At 45.2% G+C, this 21996-nt stretch overlaps 1 protein-coding gene across 2 annotated transcripts in view; it reads left to right on the top strand.

Annotated features, from left to right (window-relative positions):
* The first annotated feature begins 5591 nt into the window (after positions 1-5591).
* gfra4a (GDNF family receptor alpha 4a) overlaps positions 5592-21996 on the top strand; it is a 115932-nt gene continuing 99527 nt past the window's right edge. Inside the window, exon 1 of one of the 2 annotated variants that reach the window (XM_031873192.1) lies at positions 5592-6462. In XM_031873192.1, the coding sequence (XP_031729052.1) occupies positions 6405-6462 (58 nt within the window). In that variant the 5' untranslated portion in view covers positions 5592-6404. The remainder of the gene's footprint in view (positions 6463-21996) is intronic. The other variant, XM_031873193.1, reaches the window with a different exon arrangement.

Raw genomic sequence — 21996 nt, 5'->3', positions numbered from 1 at the left:
CTCACAAATGATGCTTCCCAGCCTGTACGCCTGTAAAACACAGGGACTGTTTGTAACGGTATGGCTCGGTAATATTTCCCACAGCAGGGACAGAATTTACAAATGGAACAAAATCAGTGTGACGGCCAGGAAAGTGCCATCAGTCCAGACCGTCCGCCGCTGCACCACAGGCTCTTTACTCCTGCTATCATTTAGCCGAAGGGAAGGGAGTGTAAAGTGTTCTGAACTGAACAGAGAGCCACAACAAACTATTAAAAAGCATACGTTAAAATAAGGTCTGCTTGTTACTGCACATGTAGTCCAACACCAGCAACGGGGAATGCAAATGAAAAGTTGATTTTGACTTCGCTTTTAGCTCCAAAGGTTCAAGAGCAAGTTAAGACTTAAAGCAAACGTAGCGCTGAATGAACCCAGAAGATCTTCAGAGTAACACAGACTTTACAATCGGTGCAGAACGCTGCTGCCAGGCTTTTATCTCGTACCAAGAGAAGTGACCACTTCACATCAGTCGTTGCTGCCTTTCACTGGTTACCTGTGAGTTATACAAATGATTGTGCCTTTGCTGTCTGGGCCTCTCATCTGTAGAACTCCCTGCCTGGAGATCTGAGACACATTCAGTATCCTCTTTTAAATCTCTTCTCAAGACTTCTACTATAAGGCTTGTACATGTAACTGCTCCACCTTCTTTCTCCTCTCGGATTCTGGATGTTTTTATTGTGAAGCACTTTGAAATGATGCTGTACAAATAAAGTAATTATACCATGCATTTCATGTCAACGATATTAAACTAAGCAGGCCTTTCGCTTATCAATAGACAGATAACGCAGGTCTGCATAATGGCTCCAGTAACCTTCGACCAAATTGTTTACAGAAGAATCGTGACAGCATCAATCATGTATAGCTACTTTTCAAATACTCCAATTTCAGCTCCTCGAACGGAATAATAGCAGTTCAGATCTCTTCTATACACCACTTCCTCCTTTGTGCTAAACACACACAAGTGAAATGTGCACAGGCAAGTTTCCACTGCAACTTAAACGACTATAAGATAAAGCTTACTTTTTCTCATCTGACATCAGAGCACTAGCTAGATTGACAGTATTTCCTTATCCTCACATTGCATTTGTTTGGGTTTTTCTTAAAGACGATGGAGCTTGGTGTCAGGAGGCTAGACTACCGTCGGCTCGTGAGAGCAGGGGGGCGGGAACGGGAGGCTGCTGCAGGTGCAGCAGGAGTTACTTTCCTCAGCAATCATTGTGCTTACTTGGCGCGTGTAACCTAGAGAGAGACTGCAGTTACTGCTATTGGTTACTCAGCGATTTTGCTCATGAATAGTTGGCCCACATTTCGACGACCTTGCCAAAGTGCCACCCTAGACTATTGCCTTGTTCACCTCTATGGACGGCTATGAAGATACCACATGGGGTCAGATACCAGTGGATATTGTTGAGAGTAAAAACAGCTCTAAGGAAGTTTAAGAAAGGTGCAGTATTTCTTTTTTCTTTTCAATTAGACGCGTCTATCAAAGCCATCTCCCTGCGAACTGTCTGCAAACCCCAATCAGCTCACCTCTCTCTGTCACAGTGAAGAGGACGGCAACACGGTGATTACGCGTCAGTAGTTTTATTCCGTAATGAGTTGTCGGCCAAATTGCCTGCGACGGAGCAGCTCAGAAAAACAGCATTGCAGCCTGTAGAGTGGTGCAAACCTAGTCTTTACTCAAAATGAATAAGTAATGGGAATGGAGAAGGGGGATGGAAAAAGGAAGGCACAGCAGCACGACGCATAATGTGTCGGAGAAGTCGGCTGAACCGCTCGTAGACCAGACGCTGGTACCGCTAGCACTGCGATTCCCGCTTCAGCTGAGAGGTGGTCTGTAGTGCACTAATGTGCACTACATGTTGCCCTCAACGGTAAAAACGTCGGACTGTTGTGTAACCGGGCAGAGGCCATGAATTATATAGTATTTCTCTGAATAATTCTAGATGGTGTATTGCTTGGTTGAAATGGCAAAGAGGAGGCGAAAGCAGGTGTGAGGGAGACGATGTGACGATAACGGAGAGCAGAGTATTGTGCTGCAGACGGCCTTGTGACATTGTCATGTAACTGTACCTTCATTTCCCCGGGAAGTCTTTATGCTCTCTGGCCTTGAAAGCTGTTTCCGACGTTTTGATTCAGCCCCATTACGGGTCAATATTGTCTCTCTTTCTCTCCCTCTTCTCTTCTCTGCCTGTCCCTGTAATTTCCCTCGCCATGTGTCTCAGCGAGACATCTGTGTCTCAGCAGGCAAACACAGGCTCAGGAGCCGGCATTCATTTGAATGCATTAGCGCTTCTACATCAGCCCACGGTAAGACTTTTCTCCCGCTTCACGACCAGCCCAGCAGGAGGCTGTCCCTCATCCTCTCCCCCCGGCTTATGACACCAGCTCCACACACATTTTTAAGGGAAAAGCTTTTTGAGTGGGACACAGAGTGTGAGCGGAGGTGGAGACACAGGAGAGAAATCTCTGGACGGATTCGATCCAAAGCAGTCGGGGGGGGGTTGATAGAGGTAGGGAATCAATACACCATCTTTTTTGGCACGCTCTGTAATGCAGGAGTGTTAGGAGAGGGGAGAGGGGTAAGGTTAGGTTGCACTTTCATAACCTTCTGGGTAAACCAGAGACCTGAATAAGCATTGTTCTGCTCTCCGACAGCAACGGCAGCCAGTTTGCCCTTGAGCAAGGCATATAACTACCAGCTGCTGCTGCTGCTGCTGCTGCTGTGGAGCTGCTCAGTGGATGCGCTGCTGGACCACCGCCAGGGTACAAATCCAAGCCTCAGACATTTACTCCCCCTCTGGTGCCGCTGTAAAAAAGAAGCATTTTCTTTGTGTTCCTTCTTGTTAAATCTGCACTTGGCAAGCGTGTTGTGAATACACTTGTTTTAACATAAAACGGGACATAAAGACGTCTCACACATTCATCGTGACTGCACTAATGAAACTGTTATTTGGTACGGTCTCCTTTCTATTCGTAGGAAGTGATTGAAATTTAAGAACGGAGTCCAAACAGCGAAAGCACACATTGTGCAGAGGAGATGAGTGTGACCAACTACAGTATACATCTTTCTACTCTTGTGTGCTTTGGTACACAGTTAATGCTTTTCAGCATTTTGTGTGCAGTTTACTGGCATTACTGTACATTACACATCCACAGGATTTCTGGGGAAATAAAGCTGTTTTTCTTTGTCGTTACACTCTCAAGCTTCCAAATTCTTCTTTGAAGCTGAATTCCATAAATGTAAATTATTTTTTAAATTGAATATACAAACAACACAAGCATAAAACACTATAACCACATATCAAAACCTCCCTCCCACACTACAGTCAGACACAGAGAAGGAAACCGCTGCAGGAGTAGCACACAGACTCATGCCAAGATGTGCTGCATCTCCAGTGTCCACAGAGCCATAATGTAAACGTTCCAATGTCCAATTACAGAAGATAAGAGAAGGAGTTTAAGTCCAGATCTTATCATATTTGAAAGTAGGAGTCAGATGAGCAGCGCCAAGAAGGACAGGAAACCATATCATCAGGTCACTTCTTAGAGCACTGAGATGTTGAAACATACGCAAACTACAGCAGATGTAGTGAAGCACTGTTGTTGTTGTTCTATTAAGAACAGTTAAAACACAAATTCAAATAATTATTATAAATGCATTGTATTATTATTTTCTGCAGCTTCTATGAGTTTAACTGCTTGTTCAGGTCATGTGTGATTGTACTTCCTCCTCCCGTCAGCTACGAGAAATAAACAAAATGTTCACTTTCCCTTGAGATTGAACTCACTATATCTGGTGACATTTGGACAGACGTAGACATTGGCTGAGGCATACGACCCCAAGGCCGTATTTCTACTTCTTAATGTGACTTCATTTCAGGTATTTACTAATGCTGCACGTCTCCCATCCAAACACACCCGCTTGCTTTGCACTAATATATAACTTGTAGCCTACTATACTGTAGGCTTCAGACCACATATTTAATACCTCTGATGCTGCATGCAAGAGACTTTCTTTAACGTTTGTGCCGTTTCGATGTTCAGATCCCTTTCAGAAGCTTTGTAATCCAGCTTTGAACTGCACTGTCTTCTTGGGGACAACATCCATAACGATTAATCCAACACTGACTGTTTTCTGTGATTTTCCTGTGTTGAAGACGGTTATTGTTGTTGTTAGCCGTCCGCCAGCGACTCCTGATGCCTTGTGGTTGAGTCTGTCGTCTGGTCGACGAATGAGGAACACGCTGTAAGTGTGTGGCAGCTTTCCATCTCCGATGCATCGGCCTGTGGAAGAACAAAAATAAGGAACATCTGAAACGATTACATGAGAGCCTGAATGTAGCACAGCCGGTTAGCTGTCGGAGCTGGCCGATGCTGCGCTATGATTGGCCGGTCTGCATTCACATGTGGAGGGACTGTTGGTCTGAAACTAATGACAGACGTCATCTTGGGACACTTGAGTGTTGCTGTCCTTTCTTCTTTGCTGCCCGTCTCTTCTCTGGTCAACGCACAGAAAATGTCATTGACTGACCAGTATTACATTTCTTTTTATCATTTTCTAAAATAATAATGTTTGACGTTATCAAATGACCATAAGATGTCCATAAACCAGATTGACATGTTTAACAGCAGACTACAGTATGGAGTCGCAAACCATCACAGAATGTATATAATCATGACATATTCATTTTCAAAATGAAATGATACTGAGAGTGTACCTGTGTTGTGATCAGTAAGTAATTCAAAGTGGGCTTCAGGCTTCAAGACAAATTTCTGCAAATGTGATAAAAGTTTCCAGAACACTTGCTGCTGCAGTATCTCTCCTCTGAACCTTCCTACTGTCTCAGTACAAGCAACTCCTGATGGAGCACACTGCCCACTCTCCTCAGGAAAAACACACAACTGAACAGAAGTTTAAGGTTGTGCAGCTTCTTCAGAAACAGCGTATGATCCTTCCCACGGTTCTGTGAGTGTCAGCCGTTTTTACATATACTGCACAAACAAGGTTTTGGATGAAAGTGTCCCGGAGATGCTGTAAAAACTCCAAAAATAAGCTCGAGGAGGCAAAACAACTCCCAACAGAGAGACCGCTCAAAAATTAATTTCTCATCCAGAGTGTGAGTTTAACGGCTTGAAAATAATTCAGGCTTTAACAGGAAAAAAGTAAGAAAAGCACCCATAACAGCTGTCAGTATGAAGAATTTAAATATTCTCCATGATTTATGGAGTGCTGCTTCTACGGACGTAATCCAGTTATTCTGGTGTATGGCAAAAACATGTCTTACAGATAAAAAGTAGGCTGTGTCTCAAAATAATAATAATAATCGAACAGCTCGACTCGGACGTCAATCGGACCCGTTTCCCTCTAAACCCAGATCTAAATAGATTGTCCTTTGTTCTGTTCTTCTGAAGGAGACCAGCATGAGCACATTAGACAGCAGGTAGCCTCAAACAGACCATGCTGGATGCAAGATGGTCCCTTCATTTTCACCATGAAGAGGCACAGACACTGTGAGTCAGTCTGGGTCTGTTTGTACTGTCTGCTCCTCCTGTGCTGCTGCTGCTGCTGCTGCTGCTGCTGCTGTAGGGCCCCTCAAATATTTTCTCAACTTCCTCCAAATCAATGATTCTCATGCAAGTCGACTGTGGTAGTTTCTCTTTTTTAGGGGGAATAACCTACTTTCCGAGAAGTGTGGATACGGTCCACCCACCCTATGCACCATTGTACGCAGGTTTATTGTTTCCATTTTATGGCAGTATGAAATAGGCTATCGATTTAACTTGTCCTATTTCAACTTTGGCCAAGATTGGATTTTTAAACGAGCTGGGCTGGGCATCTCCGGCCGGACCCGCCTGGGAGCAGAGGAGTACAGCACTGTGTGACTCGCAGGTCGGAGTGCGCAAAGCTACGCGCCCCTGTGATTCATCCGCAGTTTCCAGACGGTGCGCAGGTGGAGGCGAAGAGGAGAGAGGAAGCAGCCGCTCGGGACGGACAGATGAAACGGCCAGGGATGTTCAATACGCGCCAGATTTATTCCACCTAAGGAACAAACTGTTTTTATTTTTTTGTATTTCTCCACCCCTCTGGTGTTGCATTGATTTGGCGCCACTGACTCTATTTGGCGCAGCTGAAACCCGTTTTTCCTCCATGACAAAAGTTTGACTGTTAAAAAATGATGCTCTGCTGCGCTCCTGTTGTTTCATGCGCTGCTGTGGATTCCGGCGTCAGCGTAAGTGACCAGTCATCACTTGAGAAATAGCTGCGATTCTTTCGGTCCTCATTTCGGTGCCAGTTCCAACAAACAGAGGGTTTTTATCCTCGCGCATCATCGCTCGCCCGGGATTTGCATCCATTTGAATTTATGTCGCACTCCATAATGGACTTCCTCGGACTGTACTTCTTACAGCTGGCTCTGATCGGTAAGTTGAACAACACCTGGAACGTAATACAGTACAGTTGAACTTGTGCAAAATGAATGCGTTGTTCTGCGGAAGGTCGCTGCTGCTCCTATTAGACCTGTGATCATTAGCGCAACTGTTCTTTAACGAGTCCTTTATTCGCTTGCTTTTTTTTGGTCAAAGTTGCATGATGAGATATTTCTTTATCTGCAAGACCAGCCAGTTAATGTGAACGGATGCACTACAGGGTCCCGCACAGAGCAGTGTACTGGTTTATAAGACCACACAGAGACTGCCAAATAGGATCTGAAGGGCGACTGCCGCTGACAGCGGGGAAGCGGCGGCTCTCCCCGGATTTTCTCCACTCAAGAGCTGCTTGCAAGTCTCTTCTCAGCCTCGTAGGCAGCATACATATGCACATGATTCCCTAACTGCAGACTGATCAGATCAGATTACGGGAGGAACGAGAGCCACGGCTGCTGGTCCCCAGTTTGACTGCGAAAAAATGCCAATGCAGACAAGTGTGTGTCAAAGTGTTTGTGTGCGCGCGCGCGCTTATGCACCTGCCCCTGCAGGTGAGCTGTGTTTGGCTGTATGCGTGCGGAGCGGACTGGAATCATGTGCAATGTCCACCAGCATTGCACACACACGAACACACACGCACACGCGCACACACTCAGCTTTTTCTCTACCCAAATCTATTAATCATGCTACCTGTACGCTCCTCATTGTGCCAGCTGGTGCAAGTCATTTCTAATGTCAGAGCTGTTTTCCGCTGGTCTAATTTAAAATTCATCCGTGGTACAAACTCTACACTCTGTTCTGTAAGATTCCCTCACCACGGAGAGGAAAAGCCCACCTTCCTGCAGAGCATAGCGGGCTGGAATCAGGACGTATGGACGGAGAGATTTGTATTTGTGAGATTTATAGCCTTGACGATGACAGCTCCACATCTCAGACTCCATTTCCCTGTGATGCAGCTGTGATTGCAGCCACTCATGAGGCCCACTGGAAGCAGCCTTGCATGCTGGAAGTACATTGGAAATTCTGGGGCTCCCAGACAAGCTGTTCCACCACCTTGAACCCTGAACACAAACACAGGTGCAGCACTCCTGTCCGCCCCACTTCCCCTAAATCATGTGATGCTCTTATCCCCCCCCCCCCGCCTGTCTCCCCTCACATTTCACATTATATGTAAAGCGCGTGTCACCATGCTGTGCTGTCACTCAAGACATGAGCCGGGTGGGTAAGTGAAAGCAGGATGTGAGGAAGGGACTCAGTCAGTCCTAGTCTTCTCTCTGCAGATATTCTCACCTTGTCAAACAGATGTGTGAAAATGGCAGAGAGTCTCTTACCCAGGGCCTCCTCATCCCATCCATCAGCCACACAGGGAGGCAGGAGAGAGGGGGGATCAAAGGAACTGAAGCAGCTTTAGCCTGAAGGTTAGAGATGGGAAGACGAGGTGGTCGGTTTGGATCCACACCGGGGAATCAAAGTGGATTGGGCAAATGAGTCTTAAAAGTGTTGTCAGAAATGTTGGTCTGAGAGCACCTGAGCGATTCTTCAGGGGGAGAAGTGGTAAATATCAGAATTAGCTTCTAAATCTGAGCTGCAGAAATGTGAGGATAAGACGCCGGACAACATGTTTGTCAAGTCAAATCATCTGATGTATTTTCTGTGTTGTCTCCTTTGTCATGCAGAGCAGAGCAGCACCATTTGAATATAAAGTAGAACATCAAACCCATTAAGAAACGCTTTTGTTAATGGCTTTCATTTTGATGTTTTGTTGCTCGAAGAGCACTCAGATGTGAGTAAAGTCATTTTGCACCTCAGAAATGTACCAAAGTGTCCTTTAGCACGCTTATCAGCAGCACTCGCTCTCAGGTGTGTGTGTGTGTGTGTGTGTGTGTGTGTGTGTGTGTGTGTGTGTAGAACGGCTATGGACCGCTTCAAAGCAAGTGACCCTCGGCTGAGTTCTCGTTACCGGGAAGGAGATATACGTTTGTATGTAAAACCCTGCGGAGCTAACGTTAGCCGTGTACGTTAGCACATCATGAACTAGTGTTAGGACTTCAGGGCTACGCTAGCTGCTGGATGTAAACACTGCTTTTGCTTTCTGATAATTGTAACGGTGACTAAAGACCTACCCGGCTTTACAGGAACACTGATCTGTAGCCTTAAGCTTCTATCTTTATCATTTTACCTGTTTTCACTCAATTGCATTGTGACGTTTACTTGTTGTCCTGCTCAAACACAAACATGCTTCTCCATAACTTTCCAGGCCAAACCAGGCTTTTAAAATGCCGTGGTGTCCGGGGGCTGCAGTAATATCTGTCCAGTCTAATGAATGTCTCTGTCTGATGAAGTGTGTGTATGCTACATTAGCATGCTGTGTTTTTTGCATTTTGTTAACGTGCAGGGGTTGAAAACAACAACCAAGCGTCTATTTACTCCAGATTGAAATGATCATATTTGCTGCTCAGTCTTGTGACGCTTCAGTGATTATTTGCGCACACGGCTCTGAACATTTTGCAATCATGACTGTAATAATTTGACCAGTTTATTCTGCATATTATTTTTCTCTAAGTGGTAGGCAGCAAATGAACACAGCCTACCTTTCCATCTGAGGCATGGCGGAGCGTTTGTACTTTTTTAACGTTGTGAATAGTGTTCCATCCACGGCGGTGATTGGCTGCAAGAAGTGATGATCATAAATATGAACGGCCCACTACTTGAGAGCGGTATGCTTATTTTTCCCAGCATGACTTTTTGGTGATTGCTTCATCACAGGGGCAGCAGTCGTGGAGGGAAGGTGTGAACAATTTGAGGATGCGCTGCACTGCAGGGGTCCTTCGCAAAGACTGCTGCGACTGTGCAGGAGATTCATCAGGCTGGGGAGCCAGAACCATGTCCTGTAAAGAGGCCCAGCAGACGGAGAAGGGCATCCACTTTGGATCTTACATCAGCCTGTCTTGGCAAGCAGATGATTGTGTAATTTGTTTCAAAGTGGTAGCTGTCATCAGTTACACTTAGTGGGGGGAAAGAAAATACACCATCAGAAAGTCAAGTCATTGTTCAAACGGCAGCGTTTCATTGTTACTGGAGAAGTGATGGATGTGATACATGTTTACAACAATCGAGAGAGTCATGCGTGATGAAAAGCAGAACAAACAAGTGAGAACTCCACAAACTAAACGTCAGATGTGATACAAAATGAAAATCCGTTCATAAAGAAATCATTTCTATTCTTATTCAGCTGTTTTCACACCATTGTTTATTTGATACAGTCGATGGTCATGCTTTGGTTGTTTGTCAGGAAAGAGATTGAAATCACTCATCGCAGCTAAAGAGACATTTCTATTTCATGTTTTGAGGACTCCAGAGAAAAGTTACCCAGAAGTGATTGCAGGTTTGAGAGTAAGCTGACTGCTGATTACCGTTCTATGGGTAATTACTGACTGATTAACTTTGCAGTCCAGTTGAATAGATGTTTAAAGTAGTCCTTCAGTACTTGGCTTTATTATTCATTGCAGTAGAGTGATCCAATCTTCAGAGGCAAAGAATACCCTCCGACCGCTTTAACCCGTCGACATTACTACATTCCTGGTCTGTGTTCTTCTCTTGTTCTCTTCCATTCTCTTTCTCTGCAATACGTGATGGTCCGAGTCAACCTTTGACATCTACACGACCTCGTTGCATTGGGATTATATATGGATATATAGATATATATATATATCCATATATTATATTATATATGTATACATTATATTATGTTATATATGGATATATAGATATATATCCATATATTATATTATATATGTATATATATATGGCATCAGTGATTAGTGCTGGTGGGATGGATTCAGCCATCCTTGTGACCCCTTCAGTGGATTGGGTAACGACCATGACGGGATTGATTCACTTTAAATAGTTTCTTTGTCGACGTCGTTATAAAGTTCTGTGTTCTTCTCTCACTAACACTCATTCAGTCGAGTTGGGCAATCACCTCCGTGTTAGAGCCACAGCAGTCTTCGGCTGCATGATTCCTCTGAGTTCTCTGGTGTCGTGTTGGTGCTCGCTGTCTGAAGATAACGTCTCGGTATCTAAAGCTAAACCTTAGTTCCGTGCATCACTTGGTGGTTTTCATAGTTGTAAAATATGAAGACTTTACTACCTAGGACAGGAATAAGACAAATACACAACCAAATATCTGAATGGGTCCAGCAATGCAGGATACTTCTCACATAGAACTATTTTTCATGGTGGATTTTTTTCTTCAAACTGTATTATTGGATTTTTTGGCCACAAGGGGGCAGAAAAACAGCCAAATGAGTAATTGGTTTATTAAACTGCACTGTATAAAATGGTGCTAAAAGAGGCTAGAAAGTTCTCTAAAAAGTCTTTAATTTCATCACTTTGAACCAATGTAGTTATTTAAATCATGTTAATAAAACAGTATTCATAAATGTGTCTTCATACTTTCCAAAGGTTGGCATGGTAGATACAGGACAGATACAACAGTGCAGAGGCACAGTGACGGGCTTTCTACGGATCATAAGATGGACTTTTCTCTCCACACAGACAGCTTCCTAATTAAATACCCCACACACAAACTCTCACAGAGAGAAAAGCCTCCTGCGTACCCAAACCCAACTCCTTCTGTCGCTCTCAGCACTTATTCAGCCTCATCACTATGCTTTGTATGGGAATGAATAATTTGCTCCTTGCATGTTTGGTAACCTTGAATTGTGACTGATAATATTATGGGGTTTTGCAAGTATGCACTTAATGCATTTATTCTGACAAATTTGTAGCCCACCTCCTCACCACCACCCCCTGACGCATGTATAATTCATGGTCACCGGGTCCACATAGCTGGTGCAACGTTTCTTGATTTCTCCTATAGTGGATACTCCTCTGTGCCTTTAAATTCCTCTGTCAGGGAGAAAGGAGAGAATTACAGGAGCAAACATAGCGGGAAGAGGAGGATGTGAATGCGAATAAGCCGTGTGTGACAGCGAGAGAGGGGATTTATTTTTCCGTGAGGCTGGAGCTGACGTCGGGCATCTAACAGAGAGGAGATATGTATCCTCTATAGAGCGTCTCACCACAGCTGAGTTGCTCTTTAGATCCCGGGTGCGTCTGCTCAGTTTGCCCCCTTTGAATATCGTTCCTGCTTCCCTGTGTTGTTGTTTATGCCGAGCACCTGTTGCTCCACGTCCCAGCAGCAGAGATGGAGGAGATGGCTCGCCCCAATCTGCACCCACGATCTTCACATGTGCAGATATCGTTTTTGACACCCAATCCATCTTGTGTGATTGATTTAATGATTTCATTTGTCAACTGTCTCCTCACTGAGATCGTGCCATGGCTTTAAAATAAAGGTTTTAGGAACACTGCATTCGTCCCCGTCATTGTGACTCAACAAAGGAGTTGCAACATGAAGTCGGATAGCCGCGTTTCATTGGTGGCTCGTTGACATTTAAAGCCGGTTGTTCTCTGCTGTCGTACTGGTTTTCACGCTGCACGGTGTTATCTCCACCAGGACAAGTAATACTGTATGTACAAAGAGCAGATGGAAGCAATTACAGGCCATCAGCAGTGGAGAAAAGAGAGAAATGGAGATAAACATTCCCTGGAAGAGAGGGAATCTAACTGCAGCACAGATGCTGGTAGGGAGGATTTTGTGGGCTGAATCCACACTGACAGTGCTCCTTATTATGTTAAAACCCCGTCATTTCCACCGGCTTTTGTTGAGGGGCGATTATGCCACAGAGACAATTACCCTGCCCTTGCCTCTCTGACAGGATATGGCATTTACTGCCACTGTATTCCAGAGCCAGACGTTTAACTTTGTAATGAAAAGGCTGCAAAATGGTTCGGGCTGATGGTGAGAAAGCCTAAAAGGGTGCAATTAATCAGAAGAAAAAGTTTTGTGAGTGGTGGGGGGGGGAGGTAGCGTGGAGTTGGCTCAGCAGAGAGAATGACAAGTGGTAATGAAACAAGCTAGCTCGACTTCAAGGCCCTTCATCAAGTGTTCACAGTACTTAAAGCCTCTAAGTGTGTCTGTCAGTGCGTATCTAAGTATAAGGAAGTTCCAGCGTCTCGTTGCGACTGGCGAGAATCATTATCCAGACCCATAAAAGAAAGGCTCTTATTACTCCACCGTTTTATAGAGAGAGGTCCTGGAGGTGGCGATCATATTCTCATCTCATCTCTCATCCGACATCAAACATCGCTGAAAATCACCAGGCGCCGGCTCCCATTCACATGTTCCCATGTGTTAATCACAGTGCTGCCATCTTGTGCCTCTCCTGTAACGATAGCGTGTCACTTTAGCGTGACTCAAGTCAAAGATGTATAACACACAGTTTTTGTCTCAAAGTGTCCGAATAAACCAGCAGCTTATTGAAGAAACACTCCATTTGCTGAGAGACACATGTCCATAATCCTCAGAGGCTTCTCTGTCCTGTTGCTCAGAGATAAGCCCTCAGGTGTGCACCGGGTGTTTACAAGGTGTGTGTCCATTAAAGAGTGATCAATTGATAGTTTAGTTAACTATTCATTTAGTTAAGGGGGGGGCATGCAATGTTCTTCTTTTCTGGTACGATGCTGGAAGTCGGTACATATTAGTGGACTATATGCTTCTCTCTTAGTTATTGCGGACGTTGAGTGGAATCTGTCAATTAGCCAAGAAATACAGTGTCACGGCATGTTATGTGAGGGAATGGCGAGGCCAATGACTGTTGAGAGTACATCCAACAGTCTGGAAATATTTCTGTTGTCTGTAACAAAATTGCGTCTTAGAATAGCAATATTTGTTTGGCTTCAGATCCGCCTTGTAAAACAGGTTTTAAAAATTCAGTGTCACTGTTTCTCCAGACAGATTATTATTGTAGCAGCAGGATCGTCTTTGAGGATTATGAATGTGTTCAAAAGTGCTTCTTTTTGTAAACAACTGCAGCTTTTCTCAGAGTTTGTTTACTTTAATGAAAAGAGTGTCTTCTGTCATTAACTCAAAAGGCATCCAAAGATATAAAAATAATAATTCCACGAGAGACGAGTGTCCATCTCCATCTGCGCCTGCCACAGCTCACATGGAGGTTAGGTCATACTGAAGAAGTCGCTCCTCCACTTGCCGGCTTACTTTTCCCCGACAACTCTCAGCAAATGAGAGCGGAGAGCAGAGGGGGGGCGGAGATCCCAGTCCGGAGCTGGAGCCCAATCTAGATGACATCCTGCAGCCTCTTCTGCACAGGCCCCGGGATCTGGGGAGCTAATTGGTTTTTAATAAGAGCTGCGGTTTTATTTATTTATATTTTTTGCTCAATCTGTTGAGATAGACACAGAGGAATGTGTGAAATTGGGACTCAGGGATCAGGTTTGGTGCCAGGCAGTCAACTGACTAAGCCAACCTGGGGTGGAGGGGGGGGGGGATGTGAGGAACGGGCCAAATCGCAGCAGGCGATACACCCAGCCTGTCTCAGATATGTGCCAGATAACATTTATGAGTGCTAATAAAAGAATTTGCGGCTCTACACTCTCGCGTGGCTCCTGCTCTGTGGTCTGTTGGTGGGCCGCTCAGCGGATTACATCTTTGTGTCTTACATGTTCCACGTCATCCCCCGGGCAGACGGAACAGGAAAACGGAGCAATAAATAAATATAAAAAATTGGAAGATGTTCAAGATTTCATGAAGATACAAGATCCAGAAAGAGTTGATTGGCTGTAATGATGAGGCGGTTTGTGTCTTGTCGCATTTCCCAGAATATGTATCGCACAAAGTCTGATTTAGCTACTAAGCGACAGCATGCAGTGTTTTTGCATTAAAATTATATTAGACAAGGCAGCATATGTTATACAGTATCACTGGGTGTTTATCTGTGACCTTGTGTTTACTCAACCAAACACACCATCGTGCTGAAAGCAGCCTTTCAGTGATGTTCGAGATGTTTTAAACCATATGGACCTATTTCATGGATCCAGTTACTAAAGACCCGCTCTTCTCTCCATCAGATGACTATAAAGGTTTGGTTGATTTCAGGACAAATAAAGAGAAACTGCAATAAGAAAAAAATGTTCTTTGGTGCAGTCTGTGCACATTAACACCTCAGAGAAGTCAACTACAGCTCCCAAGGACTCCCAAGTTATGGTGGAAATGTCCAATTAGCAAAATAAAAGTTCTGTTAAACAGCAGGCTGCCGCAATGACACCTTGGAGAAACCTTGTAAAACATGCACCAGTGAAGTAAAGTTTGGCTGAATTCAGCAGCTTGGTGTTTCATTCTTGAGAGTTTTATTCGTTGAGTCGAGTGAATCCATGCTGACCAGAAACATAATAATAAACTTCTCACAGCCCAAAGTTCTTGCAAGACCTCTAAATCACCGTCCACCCTGCGATGATTCAGTGATGTGTTCCCAGTAACGGTTGGAGAACCAGTTGCCTGGATTAATAATGTAGATCTATGTATTCTTCTCGCACAGCTAGCTAGGTACATGCTATATCATGACAAATAGTCATTTGTCCCGCCCCTCCTCCATTGTGATTGGACGGCTGGATTTAAAAAGTGCAAGTTACGAGCGCCTCATTTCACATCACACCAACTATTGACTGAAATAGTTGAGCTAAAGGAAAGATGTTTTTTCTCTTTAACTTTTCAGACTGCAAAGCCATCAGTTGAGTCTTTAAGACGAGTGTCACCGGCTCCATCGGATGAGTGGCAGGTGGGCGGGTCTACCAACACACTCTCGGTCTCAAGCCTAAACGTAGCACATTGGAGCTTTAGGGGAGAATGCTAACGGAGCAATCTGACAAGGACGCTGGCAGTGAGAGTTAAACTGGTGTTATTAAACTATCAATACATTTATGTCCTGTAGGCCTGGGGATGGATTCCATGTGACTATCATACGCAGCTCAGAATAAGACGGGGCAACCCCTTCCTATCTGCGCTCAGTGGATCATCTCCCTTTAGCTAAGCTGATGAATCCTGCCTTCAAGGTCTTTTTTGTTCCAGCACATCTAAATACAGTTTTGTTTTTTTTTCATGTGGATTTATTTCAAAAGGGATTTCAGAGGGTTGTGATTGACGTGCTACTCACAATGCATCAGAAATGAGTTGCTTTTCTTTGCTGTTTCATCTGCCGGTGGGATCCCAGATCTCTCTAATGGGAACGGACACATCGGATACCGTGGGGTTTGAACTTGTGACTCTTTTGCATTGCTGTTTGTGTCAACCGCGAAGTCAACCAGGAGTTTTTCTTCATGATAAATAAAACTCTCATCCAATACGGAGCGATTTAAAAAGGTGAAACCCTGATCTCATTGATCTGAACATTTCGAATGCTCACTTTTTAAACAGACTGACACCTGAAGATTAGTTGAAGCAATACGACTAAGGTGAGGAAGCTTAGTAACACGAGAATGAATGTAAATAGGATTCAGCGACAGTGAAAGGTACAAAGTGGTCTAATTAAATCCCTCCCGATGTGAATCTTCTGCAGGCCTCACGGCGTCCTGTCAGTGACGGAGAGCGGCCTCTCTTTGTCGTCCTATGAGCAGCCAGCGGGTGTGTGTTGCTGTGCCAGTCAATGACAGTCAAAGCCTGTGTTTTAAAGATGATGACAGTGGCAATATATTGACTTTAGCCCTGTCGGTGCCTCTTATGTGGAACAGTAGACCGTCACCAGAGATATTGAGTTTCTTCGCTAGCTCACGGCAGGTTCATTTCTAAACCGGCCACTTGCAACCACCCAGCGTTCATCGCTCGGAGGGGTTTCTGAAAATATTGTAAGACTCGCGCAGCCCTTTTGTGCTGTAGCAGCTTCTCCAGCCAATTAACGCCGGCGTCCCCTCCTAAAGTATTTTTCATCTCCTTTGAAAATTGAAAATATTGGCCCCCGGTGTTATCCATTACGGGTCATTCTGCTACTACAGTGGCAGTCCTTCGCATTCATTTTCATAGTAACAAGCAGCGTGGAGATGCCTCCGAGATCAGATACGAACAATCACACACCCAGCACACACACTTTCAAATGACACTCATCTCCACCTAACCCAACGCTTCACGTGACCTCCATCTGGTCAGAGGTACAGGACACTTCACTGGAGAAGAGCTCGATTCAAACGGGGACTTTGTTCCTCCCTGAACGATCCGCCTCGCTGACACTGCTGTGAGCCGGGATCAGTGAATGAATGTAAACACCAGGACTTTGTGTACTGTCTATATCTGTATGTTGCCATATGTGTTTCTGTATTCTTCTGTGGACTGGCTGTGAAAAAGCCAATATCCCTCCTGGTGGATCTAAATCTAATCTAAAAAGCGAGAAGCTTCAAAAGCAAACACAGATGTGAAGGACAGTCAACACCTACACCTGTCTTAATCCGATTGGGCCTTTGAAACAGAAGTAAGAGAAAGATAGACTGCAGTTACACACCAGTGCCACCTCAAACCACAAATGCGCGCACACACACACACACACACACACACACACAAAAACACTCAGACGTTTTCTTCAAATCTAATTACTGAGGCCTGCTGCGATAGCCCGTGTCGGCACGGCACCCGTCATCGTCTGCGTTTGCCTTCAGAGAGCCTCATTTATTTTGAGAAGAGTTTTTTTTTCTTTTTCGGACACACGGTCTCTCATGTGGAACAGTGAATATGAGATATAAAGCCTTCCTCGTGACTTTAGGCCGTGGCGAGATCAAATGCAAGAGTGAGGGGAGAACTGAGAGATGGAAGAGAGGAGAGGAAGAGAACCACAGAGAGAGTGAGACTGCTGACTCGCCTTCTTCCCCTCAGTCGGGGCACGTCTCATCCTTTGGTTTAATTTGCTGCTTTTAACTCCGTTCATTGCCCTTCCCCCTTCCCGTGTGATCCTGGATCCTCGCCCCCCCCGTGGCCTCAGGCCTTCCTACTGAAGTGTGACCCAACCCACCGCCATTGATCTAAGGTCACTCGCCATCACGCCGATGACCTTTCACAGATTCCAATTATCTGATAATCCACTGCATCATCCATCCCCCAGCTGGTTCAGGTGTTACATTTTCCCACAGCGCTGCGGTAGCCAAGTCAAACACAGCGCTTGGGGTTTTCTTGGCTTCAAACACTATCAAAGCTCCGGCACTTTTTTGAGGCTTTTTCACCGCTCCATAATAGCGCCGCTGTCGAGGAGATGAACTATGAGTAGATAGCCTCTGAGGTCAGAAGCACTTGACTTACTCAGATACTACTTGATGGTATCTGAGCAAGGTAATGGACATGGCCTCCCTAAAAGACAGGAGAGGAAGTAAAGTAGAACTCGGCTGGCGCAGCGGCAGATTGGCTGTCGTGGCCCCATCCTTTCAATACAGCGGATGAAGTGAAAGCCCCTCCTCCGCTGTCAGCCGCCCACGACATCTTGTCTGATCAGCAACCTGAACAAACTCAGGGTTGCATGTTCGCAGCGTGGAACAAGACGCCATCCGATCTTGATAGCGGCAAGATTAGATGAAAGCCATCGAGCTGCAGAAGAATGCCCCTCAGTGGACCCGGCCGTCATGGAGTTCACGAGGTCTCAGCCCCCATCAATATCGTTGAAGGACTTACACAGTGTACCAGTACTCCAACGCTCCGGGAGCTGTGTTGTAGTACACTCCTGAGCAGAGGGGGCCCAAGAGCCCAGAACGCATTATACGACCAAGAGGCCGGCCCTTAGACGGCGTGCCAAGAACCTGCCGGGGCCAGAGCCGTGATAGATGGTGAGGAGCGCCGAGTGTTTTATTGAGGCTGGAGCACAGCTTGTTGTGACAACCGGAATGAATGAGATCCTTGGCATCAGTGGGCACCGTTGCCCCTCCGGTCTCTCTTTTTTATTATTGCTTATTCTCGTACAGCAATAATGTTGGTTCAGTTTATCCCGTTATTAATTTGCAAACTCGACTGTTAAACTGTGAATTATGCAACACTTGGACAAAAAAGAAAGGATGGTGGCTAATCAACACGACAACGCTGAGGATATTTATAACTCTGCCTGACTCCCGTTTGAAACTTGTTTCATGCGGAAGGAAGGAAGGAAGGAAGGAAGGAAGGAAGCAAGCAAGCAAGCAAGCAAGCAAGCAAGCAAGCATATAGAAACACGTGAACAAACAGTGACTGTAGCACTTCTCTGCTGGTCCTCTTGATTAGCGAACTGATAGAAACGTCCTCCTGATATTTAGTTTGATATATTTGCATCTAGTGATTAAGGGTTCTTCTTCAATCACGGTGACATGAGGCGTGCAGTGTCTGGCTCATTCTAAAGCGATGTCATCATTATGTTGTGGTTTCTATTCATACTGCCACATGTGTTATGTGGAGATAAATATGCAGACGTGGACATGTGTGCTTAGTAATGCTGTAATCAGCTTTCCCTCCCTTCTCTGAGCAGTAGCATTCTATTTGAAGCGTTATCTTACTGCACCTTAAAGATGTCATCGGACATTGTTATCTGGATGTTATTTGATGAGGATTTGATGGCGATGGTGTTTTCAACCATCGTGACTCCACTGTTTCTAGTGTTTCAATGCAATCCCTCTGCAGGTGGATGTTATTATAATATATTATTATTAACTGAGACACATCATCTTTGATGCGAAATGTTTGTGATATTTCTGCACACAGCGAAGGAAGAAAGACTGAGATCTTTATTGTTTTACCTTTGGGGGTTGAGCTAGTTCTACCTTATTTACAGATTTGGTCTTTAGACCTCTCCTAAACTCCTTGTGAAATGCAGTAGAATAGAAGCATAAAGTAGCATCAAAGAGAATAAAACCCACTTGAGCACAGTGCGTGAGCAGGGCTTTCCACAGGGATACGGAGAAGCCAGCTTGGGTCCAGCTGTAATGCCACTCTTCCATCATATACTCTGACCTTAATTATTGTGTATTTTAATGAGGTTGCCTGAGCTGATTATTAAAATGTAGTGAATTGTAAAGGAGAATTAGACCCCCAGTGTGTTTTAGCCCACACAGTGTGTAAATATTCCGGACTGTTATTAATTGGCACCTCCACCTTTCAAGGCCACAATGATGGTTAATGTATTGTTTTACGAGAAACATAACAACATGCATGTTTGCCATGTGTCTTCGAAACATTCATGTGTTCATTCATTAAGCCCATAAACGTCTGTGTGCCGTATTTTTAATGCTTACTGCTCAATCGTTGCTGCCACCGGCGGTTGCCGAAGTAGCCCGTCTAATGAGGACGTCCTCTGTCTCTGCAATCAGTGCACTTCTGCTGCTGTTGTAGCTTTTTTTGGCATCAGGTCTTTGTTGAACAAGACGGTGGAGAGAAACAGGGATTGTGGGGAGGATGACATGCAGCAAAGGCCTCTGAGCACGTTCACCGCCCAGTTTAACACTCCATACACACTGAAATGAGCTTATTTTGCGACCGGGAATCAAATCAAGGCTTTCCTCCAGGGGAAACACATTTATTTTATTTTTTTTACCAGAAACGTAATTTTGACAGGCGGCAGGAATCAGCTGCTTGACGATGTCGGTTTCCAACAGCACATGGAAACGCCTTCATCGACTCTGTGTCGGTTAAATGTTCTGCCAGTCGGTGATTGCAAAATCGCCAAATGTGTTCAGATGAACTGTCCGTACGGTTTAGTCTCATGTGGTTCTTCTTTATCCCGGCTCTGTTCAGGTCACTGTGTCTGGTGTCCATGTGTGTGGAAGGTGCAGGTAGACCTGCAGTTCTTGTTCATGTCGGACATTTATGTTTTGAAGCGGTCGACCCGGTGATCCGGCTCAGCGTTCCTCTGCGCTGCCCTGCCACGCATCCTGAACAGGACCCCCCCGCCGCTAAAGCCTCCGACCAGCGTCATGTCACAGCGATCCCCAGCCGAGTCATTAGGGCCCATTGAGATGGGCTAGCATGTTCAGCTACGCTTGACTGGATGATTCCATTTATCCTTAACCCTCACGCTCTCTTCGGACACGGGAGCTGCCCGGTTCATCCGTTTGTCTGTCTCCTGACTTATTAGAAGCCCCAGTCAAGCCTTGTTACTGAGCCCGCTGATCCGTGGCCATAAACCTGTGCAAAGGTGGAGAGGTATCAGAGAACCAGGGCTTTACACAGCTGGCTGACGAGTGGCTGAAAGCCCGACATCGCCCTCAAACCGTGGATTCATTCATTACTGACACTGTTAGGAGAAGCTGTTATCAGCCTGATCCTCACTATTTCAGTCTGCGTTTTGAATTTGTAAAAGCTGACTCCGACATCTGTAATTAACAATATTGGATTGTATCTGAATCATTTTGTGTAATGACCCCAAAGTAATGGTCTTTGTCCACATTGTTCAGTAAAAGCAATGAACTGGTACCATTTTTTAGCCCTGTAATCTGCCACTGTCCTCTAGTACCACTTTATTGCATCCAGGTCTGCTGGCTTTAATATCCTGCTCCGTGTAAATCAGTGCATTTCACCGCTGGCTGCTGATTGGTTTCCGGCGGTTGCTGTAATTACACCTCATGGAATCAGTTTTGTTGGCGATGTTTACCAGACAAAACACTGAGCACGAAACAAAACAGTCCACCCGAGGAGATGCAGATGCATCTGACCCGCTGGGAAATCTTTACAATATCAACACCATTAATTACAAACGGAGGGTAAGGCCATGCACGTGTTAAGCATTCTCTGCACATGCAACTTGATATTTAATGAACCTTGAAAAATGAGGGAAAACATGTTTCCTCCTCTTTGTATGTTATATATATATATATTTATTCATGAGCTTGTCTTTTGAACTTCTTTTATTGGTGTTCTCTGTGATGAAGCAGTCTGGATGTTTCCTTACAGCAAACCATGTGTGTGATTTATGATTCTCTGCTCACTGCACACTGTCATCAAACAGGTGTAACCTGTAGCTGGCGCCGGTTTGTCTCTTTGCTCAGTGAGTTTCATTAACAGCGAGTACTGTTTGCCAACACGGCGGCGGCTTCCTGTGTTTGGTCCCTCGTGTCCCAAAGCTCGCGAGCGGAAAGCACACCCTCCTCCTCCGACACCTGGTCTGAATATAGCTGCTGCAAAGTCGAGCGACGCAGCAGCACGAGCTGTTTGGACACACTCGGCATGTTGTGCGGGCAACTGTCAGGAATGCATGAAAAGCTCCAAAGTTGTGAAGACGTGTGAGCGCCGCGTCGCGTTTCCTCGTCTCGGGGGGGCCTTGAGAGAGAACCCTGCCGGCCCCCGTCGTTAAAGCTCCTGTCTGTGAGCAATACGGAGAGGCAGAAATAGAGAAGAGACACGGAGGGAGAGGGAGAGATGAAATGAGAGAGTTGACTGTGAGACGGATTATAAGGTGACGAGGGGCAGAACAAGAGACGGAGCCACTCGCAGATGAAGAAAGGGACAGTAGAGAGAAAGTAGACGAGATTAATTAACTTCTTTCCAACAACACATCCTGTTAAAGTCGCTGTCAGCACCAACTCACTGACTCACAGTATTAAAGTGAAAGCTTTATAAGCTTTGTTTTTAGACCATGCATTCAGGGTGTGTGTGTGTGTGTATATATATATATATATATATAT

This window comes from Anarrhichthys ocellatus, unplaced genomic scaffold (genome assembly GCF_004355925.1).
Source record: "Anarrhichthys ocellatus isolate YVR2014 unplaced genomic scaffold, GSC_Weel_1.0 scaffold69, whole genome shotgun sequence".
NCBI lineage: Eukaryota > Metazoa > Chordata > Actinopteri > Perciformes > Anarhichadidae > Anarrhichthys > Anarrhichthys ocellatus.
The sequence above is the reverse complement of the archived record's forward strand: the minus strand, read 5'-3'. Positions and strand labels throughout refer to the sequence as shown.